The sequence below is a fragment of the Priapulus caudatus genome, unplaced genomic scaffold (genome assembly GCF_000485595.1).
Source record: "Priapulus caudatus unplaced genomic scaffold, Priapulus_caudatus-5.0.1 Scaffold94, whole genome shotgun sequence".
Lineage (NCBI taxonomy): Eukaryota > Metazoa > Priapulida > Priapulimorpha > Priapulimorphida > Priapulidae > Priapulus > Priapulus caudatus.
Genome location: NW_014577155.1, coordinates 217,091 through 226,281, shown reverse-complemented (window position 1 = coordinate 226,281; position 9,191 = coordinate 217,091). Strand labels below are relative to the sequence as shown.

At 50.0% G+C, this 9,191-nt stretch overlaps 1 protein-coding gene across 1 annotated transcript in view; it reads left to right on the top strand.

Annotated features, from left to right (window-relative positions):
- The window catches only part of LOC106804961, a 12,550-nt gene extending 5,509 nt beyond the window's left edge, over positions 1-7,041 (top strand). The window contains exons 2-3 of the mRNA XM_014806380.1: positions 1,950-2,195; positions 3,357-7,041. Of these exons, the coding sequence (XP_014661866.1) occupies positions 1,963-2,195; positions 3,357-4,296 (1,173 nt within the window). The 5' untranslated portion in view covers positions 1,950-1,962 and the 3' untranslated portion in view covers positions 4,297-7,041. The remainder of the gene's footprint in view (positions 1-1,949; positions 2,196-3,356) is intronic.
- Positions 7,042-9,191: the final 2,150 nt, after the last annotated feature.

Here is a 9,191-nt window from a genome sequence, read left to right as displayed (position 1 = left end):
GTGTGTGTGTGTGTGTGTGTGTGTGTGTGTGTGTGTGTGTGTGTGTGTGTGTGTGTGTGTGTGTGTGTGTGTGTGTGTGTGTGTGTGTGTGTGTGTGTGTGTGTGTGTGTGTGTGTGTGTGTGTGCGTGCGTGCGTGCGTGCGTGCGTGTCTGGGGTGCATGTAAAGTTCATACTTTACCAAACACGCAGTGCAAGTGCATCTCTCCTCTCGTCTCTGTTCATAAATCATGAAAATTGCTGAAATCATAAACTGCTAAAGTACATTCTTTTAGTACCGTTAGCTTTCCTACATGTTATCATCATTTGGCAACTGTGTGACATTTTTTTTGCATTTTTCACCGACAGATAACCTTGCTTTTTGCCTTCAGGGACCGGTTCAAATCGAACCCGGCCCGGTAGGCGTTCGAGATTTAACGGTAAAATCACGAAATTTTAAATTGTCGTGTTTTCGAAAACGGCGTTCGTCATTGTGTGTTATGCCGGCGATCATTGGTCTCGACATGCATGTGTATGGCGGGCGCCCTACTGGTACTGTGACTAACACTAACAGGTTCTTCCTTTGATGGGTCTAACGTCAGACCATGCTGAATGATTAAGAAATTTGTCTCTGTGGACCTTTTTAGGAGAAGCGTAAAGCATTGATTTTTTGCTCGCGGAGAGAAATGGGGGAGTGCCATGACTTGCAATTAATACCTGTGTTTATGCTAAAAGCAGCAATGTTTCGGTTTAACTTTACGATTAAAAGTTAATTGAGCCTGAAAATGTGAAAATATTTTAAAACTGGCTAAAGTTTAACGTCACATTACGTTTTCCAATGTGTTTATTTTTGCCAAGCATGCGCACAACTGTGTAGTTAGTACTGCTAGCATGTTCTAGGGCTGTGTGAGAATAATGGTCTATGGTATGTCTAGCCGATAATTAAGTGTGAATATTTTATAGTTATCATGCAGATAAAATATCTGTTGTTGTGCCAGGATATGTGTCTAAAGTTACTGTAGCAGTAATAATGATAAAAATCGTGGGCTGCCGGAAAACAGGGTTTCATTCCATTGTGGTCGCGATTTTTGTTAATTTGGAACACCTAAGACACACTGACTAAAAAACCTTCCGTTTAACTCGCTAACACTCTCTCTCACTCTCTCTCTCTCTTTCTATCTCTCACTCCCTCCGTCCCTCCCTGCCTCACTCCCTCCCTCTCTCTCTCTCTCTCACCCCCCCTCTCTCTCTCCCATCCCCTACCCCTCCTGGGCATTTTTGTGGGTGATAGGGAAGGATCGGAATGATCGATGGTGAATAATAGAAAATCTCCTCAAGCCACGGTATTACATCGGCTAGCATCCCTAGAATCAGCTAGATGGACTCTCTGACATGTTTTAATGTAGCTACTGACTCGATGCCAAGCACTGAAACCTGCACACCTCTATAGAACGGACACCTGTCTGTAAAGGACATTTGGCATTTCGCTTTACTGGCAATAAAATCACCTCTATAGAACGGACACCTGTCTGTAACTGTGAACTTTTATAACATAGAACATGCGGAAGCATACGTACAGTATCGCGCAATTGCCGTGAGAATAGAGACGTCACGTGAGAAAAACGTCTCTCACGTGTTCATCTTCTCGCTCGTAGTTATATCCCGCTGTCTACCTGCGTCATTCTCATCAGCCGTGCGTGCGAGCGCGTTGAGCGAGCGTCACACTGGTGGGGCTTCATCACATCCCGATGTTTTTCTCCACACAGCCTCCAGACCGTTAATCTCTCTCCTTCGCTATACGATGAAAACAGGCAATTTCCCTACCAACGCGTCACTCTTTCACTCTCTCTCTCACTCTCTCTCACGCTCTCTATCTCTCTCTCACGCTCTCTCTTGGTCTCTCTCTCTTTCTCTGACAAGAATAGGTTAATTGCCCACCTAACTTATCTCACACTCTCTCTCCCATTCGCAGATGATCAGCAACCATGCTGGAGCTAGACTATAAAGGTGTGAAGCGGAAACTCGAGGAGGAGACTGCTCTGCCTGACCGGTTCACCAACGCCGGCGAGGGAGCAGGAGGAGGAGGAGAAGGAGGAGGGTCGGAGATGGAAGAACAATGCCGGTCCATACTCAACACTTCCATGTGCAAGCTGAAGAATTTCCAGCGCAGTATTGAGCCGAGCCTGCTTCGCTCTGTTCTCATATGCAATACTCTCAGGTAATCCTATTTGTGCTCATTGCCATACGTACAGGTAAATGTACACGTATACGTAATAACACAAGTTATATAATGTCATTTCTCACATGCAGTACTCTCAGATAAACCTATCTGTGCTCATTATTTCCATACGTGCAGGTAAATGTCAATACGTAATATCAAGAGCTAATTATACCATGTATTATTAGCTCTTGATAATATAACGTACTTGGTATATTAGTAATATATACCTTATGTTATATTATCACTTGAGCTAATAATACATGGTATGATTAGCTCTTCATATTAAGTATATTGACATTTACCTGCTTATGGCAATAATGAGCACAGATAGGTGTGTGGGTGATGTCACATACATGTATCGCGTTCTCGGATGATATCCTGTCTTTATATCCAATACTCTCAAAAAAAGTTTTTTCCTTACTGCACTACCCTGAGCTAGAGTAGTGTCCGCTTTCACTATTCCCAAGCAAAGTCCTTTCCTGCCATATTTCAGGTACAGGTACACCACCGATTTTCCGGAACCCTTGGTTCCAAGGCCTTTCCGGATTATCTGTTTTTCCGGACCAAAAGAGGTCACATAATAATAATTCACCAATACACCTCTTAGCAACTAAATGCCTCCCATGTCTCTAAAGCACAATGCACTGCTAGAAACTTATATTGAACAAATTTATTTGTGATTTTTTTAACACTGACACTTGTTGTAAAATTTGAGTAAAATAAGGCATGAATTGCATAAGATCAAGAGCTCACCACCAAATGCTGCAGTTTAAAAACAATTTAAGGAGAGTGCGCCGCCCGCAACGCCTGCCCCGCCATCTGTGGCCCACCGGTAAAATAATAGGAATTTCACATGAGTTTAATCCAGACTAAAAGAGGTTCCAGACCATCAGTGTCTGGAAAATCGGTGGTGTACCTGTAGTGCTTTTCCTCCTATGCTCACGGCTTTCTCTCTCTCTCATCCTCGCTTCCTATCTCTCTCTCTCTCTCTCTCCCCCGCCCCCTCTCTCTCTCTCTCTCTTTCTCTCTCTCTCTCTCTCTCTCTCTCTCTCTCTCTCTGCTCATCTTCTCTCTCTCTTCTCTCTCCCCATCTTGCTCTCCACGCCCTGCTATCCTCTCCCCTCATTAACACGTCTCTCTCTATATATATGCGGGCAGGTATCTGGAGCGAGAGATGCAGAGCCGGGGCATGGCTCCCCTTGCGATGAGCACTGTCGCCAGCTTCACGCCGGGAGCCGGCGAGGACGACACCCTTGACCTTGTGCCGCCGCCCAACTACGACAAGGTCGTCGCCGCGGCAACAGGCTCGCCACGCCCGACCCCGACGCCGGCGCCGTCGCAGCACACCCTCGTCAACCTCGACACGCAGCAGGTCGTCGTCGCCATGGTGGGGACCAATCAGCTGCCGGTGTTCTGCGATGCCCCGCCGACTCAGGTCGGCAGGTACGGCGTCGACGGCGGCGCCCCCTACGGCAGTGCGGGGGCAATGGCACAGTGCCTACCTAGTCAGGCATTCTCGGAGGCGGCATCGTCGTCGTTAGCGGGGTTGGATGCGGACGCGCTGCGGTTGCTAGGAGACGGCGATGCAGACTCTGCGTTCCCCGCCTCCGCCCTCGTCAGCTACGAACACAACTACTGCCAGTTGACCGGCAGCAGCGGCGGCGCTGCGACTGCGGGCGACAGCAACGGCGGGCATCACCGCGGTGACCCCCTGCCTTCCTCCTCCTCGTCGTCGTCCTCCTCTTCGTCGGGTAGTGACTCGGACGATTCCTCGGACGAGGGTGGGAGCCGGCCCCCGGAGACCGCTGCGGCGGTCGGGGGGACGCTGCCCATCACCGCGGACTTCTTCGGCGACGTTGACCTCTCGCTGTACGACTTTGACCTCTTCTGTCCGATGATTACGGCGGCGGCGGCACCTGCGGCGTTGAAGCTCGCCGCCGAGGAGTTTGTCTGTTCGTTTCCCGCGACGTCGGTGTCCGCAACTGTGGCGGCGGCGGGCGGAGACAATAGAACGTCTAACGCGGCGGCAGCGTGCGGCCGGAACGAACTGCTTAGCGAGGAACTTGATCATATCATGAAGGTACTCATCGGCTCATGATGATCGCCACTGCCGTCCTGCAGGGGGTGCCGCTGTTCCATGCAGAGGGAGCTGATGTCCTGCGCAGGGACGCCACAGTTCCATGCGTGAGGGCGCCGCCGTCGTGCTTCTATTTTTGTTGTCGAGAGTCGCACGTGCGTGCGTGCGTGCGAGCAGACGAGGGGACTCGCCTTGCTGGGACGCGTCCCCCGCGGTGACGCACACACGTCAGTTGTCTCTGCTGCTGCGCCGCGTCGACAGATTTCGCCGTCGAAGCCCCGAGAATTTTTTACGCCTCCCGTCAGGGATGGTGGTCGTACCGAGGTCTCGTGCGAGACGAGAGAATGTTGTTGTTACGTATCCGCGGGCTGAAGGGTCAGCAGTATGCCAAAGATAAGGCAGAACACTGTGATTTCGTACTGTTTTCGTAGAGAGAGGAGAGTTTTGCAACGAGCAGAACTGGCAAAGCAAAGTGTTCCGATGCTAGTTTTCGATGATGAGTCATGCTGGGGGCGATCCGACTGATGCAGCCGCGGCCTGCAACTACCAAACCCGCAATACGCATCCCCAGGTGTGACGGAACGCATGCTGGCCGACGTCACCTCTATGGAGTGGATGGAATGTTTGCGCGGCGTGCTAACTCTCTACTGATGCCTTACGCGTGTAGAACGCTGGCGCGTCCGTGCACGTATGCTCGGACGCATTTCATGTGTTCCACGAATTTTGGGCTGAACGTTCTTTTTGGAACTTTTGACCGAATGAACTCAGGTGTTGTGTTGTGTGTAGCGGCAGAGTTGCAGTAGAAACGCGAGTGTGGGTGGGCTCTCTCCTCCTATCCTTTTCTCCCCGTGTGTATCAGAGAAGGCAGAACTTGCCAGTTTTGTCATGTTCAGTGGTTAGTTCACTTGTTCTATTGTTTCGAATGTGACAGCTACGTCGCCGCGATGTAACAATTGCAATGTTGCAATGTGACAATGTCACAGTGAGACATTGTCACGGCGTAACAATGTTGACTTGCGATGTGACAATTTTGCTATGACGTGACACTGCCTGTGGGGTTCATATGATTTCTGCTGTGTCATCATTCTCGGTGCTATGCCGGCAGCATTGTGTGAATGTCGCGTGCCATGTGTCGCTCGGGTGACCGTGGAATGCAAACATTCGCTGGGAAGAAGAGTAAACACTATTCCGTGGCTAAATGCTTGCCTCTAGGGGGAGGCCAGCGACAGAGATGAGGAGGAAAATTTGGCATGTTGATCGGTGCGACTAAAAACGACAAATCCTAATTAATCCTATTATGCATGCGTGCGTAATTAACTCGCGCCGTTATGAGGTGTCGCGGATCGTGGTGTCGTGTCATCCTTATTTGCGATTTCCTCGCAAACGATTTGGCGCCCGCTTCTCGCTCGGAAAACCACGAGATAGTGTTTACTAGTCAACAGCGTTTCTGCCGGGTCACGTTTCACGTCTGCGCTACGTCACTGCTGTTAGAATGCCGCGTTAGTCCGCGTAGTATACGCTGTTAAGGTCACGATCAAGGTCGTAGCATCCGGGTGCTGCCGTCACTGTAACATGGGTAGCCTGCCTGCCTGCCTGCCGTTCTTGGTAAGGGTTGGCTACTGTTCGTGTGTAAGAACTTGCAGTTCGAATGCACATCAGTGGGGTGGTGGACGTTCACTAACAAAGGTAGCCTGTCGTTCTTGGTAAGGGCTGGCTACTTACTGTTCATGTATGAGAACTTGCAGTTCGAATACACATCGGTGGAGTGGTGAACGTTCACCGGGCACTGGTTTTACTGAGTGATGGGTGTTGGAAAATATGGATTTCACTTGATTGCAAGCCACCCTTTGTGCACTGTTTGCAACAGTGTTTATTGGTATAATGTACTTTTGATATATGAGTCTGATCTACTCTTAATGCTACACTGAAACCTGCATTAATAGATATCTCTATAACAACGGGCATCTTTCAAAAAAAAGTGGGTTCTTCTCCTAAGTGGCAGTTATACGGTGAAACGACGTCTATGCTGCAGACACCTGTCCATAAAGGTCACTTTCGGTGTTTTCCTCGAGTGACCTTTATACACAGGTTAATGAACTGCGCGTGTTTCATGCTGCTGCCCACATACGTCACGTTGTTCACTCGCAGACTCGCTCGCCCACGTCTATCTCTAGAGTCGACGTGGGGTGAGATGTGTGTAAATGTTCACCTCCCTCCTTCTCCCGCGAGGAGGAAATGCAGAGTGTTGCCAATGCAGATCGTGTCCGCGGTTCGCTGGTTTCTCTGGCTGTGCGTGTGAAAGAGGTGAATCGTGATGCTGCCACCTCAGTGACGGAGACACACGCGTGCGTCGTGGCTACACTGAACACGGATGAGTCGTGTGCGGCGTGTAAGATGGCTTACGTATTTATTTTTCTACGTACACGTATGAAACGTACACCCCCGCCCCCATCTCACGCCTTCCCCCACCCCCACACGGTATACTCTGCCAATGAGGGGCAATGCGGTGCAAATCTTAGCCGAAATGATGTGTGTGGACCATCACGGTGATATAATAACTTAAGGGTTATCGTTGATGGAAAGAGTTCGTAATCATGGCCCTAAACCCGACCCTACTAGCATTAACGCAGTGGGTAGCCTGCCGGGGACTGTAATAGTTAAGCTTGCTACTGTGTGTATACTGCATGTGTACTCCATGCGCTTGTGTCCGATTGAGCGCAGAAAGGTAGGTTATGCTACCCCCTCCCCCACCACTAACCACCCACCCCTCCTCCCCCACTACTACCCCCCACTAACAGTCCAACCCCCCCCTCCCCCCCCACCCAACCGCTAACCACCCTCACCCCACCACTAACAATCCAACCACCCTCCCACCCCACTCGTGCGTTTGGGCATCAACGTCTTTGTAGCACCGGCCGGTAGGAGCCAAGCGTATTTTAAGAGTAAGTTAACGTTGTCGACGCTGAGGTGCGTCTCATTAAACGTGGCAGTATTTATCTCTAAGTTAATTGTATTGAATGACGAATGAATGAATGGCTGAATGACTGGTCTGTAGGGCTAGCGGGAGAGATGATGTAGAGAGCCATACGTGGCCCGTGGCCCGTTCTTATTATTTATATGCCAATTTATATACTATTTAATACTTGAAGTTAGTTTCGGCAAGACTGCTTCCACATTCCCCCGAATTACTAACGGATAGAGTAGATTTTTTATTATTATATCGAGATATTATACAGCTGTACAGTCGCTCGATCGACGCAAGCTCTCTGTTTGATTATAATATAGCAATACGGAGTTGGGAGCCTGTGTATGATTGCAATAATGTGTAAGAGTAAGTGCAATCAAGTTGGGAGGGTTTTGCGTGTAAATACTGATATGTGTGTGTACTATGTGTGCGTGCACGTGTGTCGTTCCTATATCGTAGCACTAAGGGCAGCAGCCATCACTTGTACTTCGCTGCTCTTGCCACGTTGTTGACTGGGAACCGCCTCCATTTTCCACGCGTGCATTATTATTGTTGATGTTGTTGTTGACTGCTGTAGCAGGAGCCGCACGAAGATTCTTCCGCGACGGGTACTGCGTGCGTGTAGAAGTATCGGTAGCTGGACTTTCTGTATGACTGCTGTGTGGACACACACACACACACACACACGCGCGCAAGGCGCGTGAGATTAGAAGAGCCTGAAGTTACAGGTTGTTTTTTGATTACAGGTTCCAATAATTGCTATACCTCGCCGTTATCAGCACTCTGCTGTTATAATCATCTCGGATCTCAGCGTGTTACCCCCCGCGCTACTTCATGTAGTGATTAATTGTTGCATTGGATACGAGCTGGGTCGTGTGTTGGAACGAAAATTGGTAACTTGGGAGTCTTCTCTTCTTGAGAGACTTCTTGATGGGACATCGTAAGAAACATCCGTAGATATTGATATAGATTCTCTCTCTCTTGACACACGCACATATTACGGTTATATATATATATATGTATAACCGTAATATCTCTCTAATCCCCAGGGGTAGAGAAAGTAATGGGTGGGATGGGGGAAGGAGATAAAAAGAGAGAGAGCGCGAGAGAGGGGGAGGAGAGAGCGGTGTGTGGCGCGTGCTATCCGCGTGTTAGGAGGTGACTTCTCCAGGTTGAGGCATGCACGCAGCGCTGGGGGAACGGTTGTGTGTGTGTGTGTGTGTGCGTGCGTGCGTGCGTGTGTGTGTGTGTGCGTGCGTGCGTGCGTGCGTGCGTGTGTGTGCCGTACTGTTTGCTGCGCTGCGCTGTAGCAGTGATGTTGGAAATGGGGTCATCAATGAACAAAGACAGGTAGCTGTAGGGAGAGCCAACCCCTCCTCCTCCTCCATATACCTCCGACCTCGCACTTCTGACACGACTGCATTAGCTAGCAGAACCTATCCCACCTCGCCCACTATCCCCTGTCCCTTACCCGGCCCCGCTACCCCTCACCTATCCCCTGCCAGTGACCCGCACGCCTTACATGGCTGCAAAAACAAACGGTTATAAGAGAGGTTATGGTGACCTCATTCCCTTCTCCTCTCCTCTCCTCCACTCTGTCTCCCCTCCTCCCATCCTACCCTCCCCCATCTCTTTCGCTCTGTTCCCGCACCTCCTCCCGCTCCCTCGCGCTATAACTTCCTTAGCGCTGTGCCTTCGCTGCGCCGTAGTTTCCCGTACATCTGGTGTTGGGCGCGCTGTGAGTTATGATGAAACTATAACTAGCTAGCTATGCGTGTCCATGCCAAAGCGGCGGCTGCAGCACGTACGCCCTCCCCTTCTCTCTCTCTGTGTGTGTCTCTCTCTCCCTCTCTCTCTTCCTCTCTCTCACTCTCTCTCTCTCTCTCTCTCTCCTCTCTCCCTTTTCTCTCTCTCTCTCTCTCTCTTTCGCTCTCACACGCGCTGCATATGT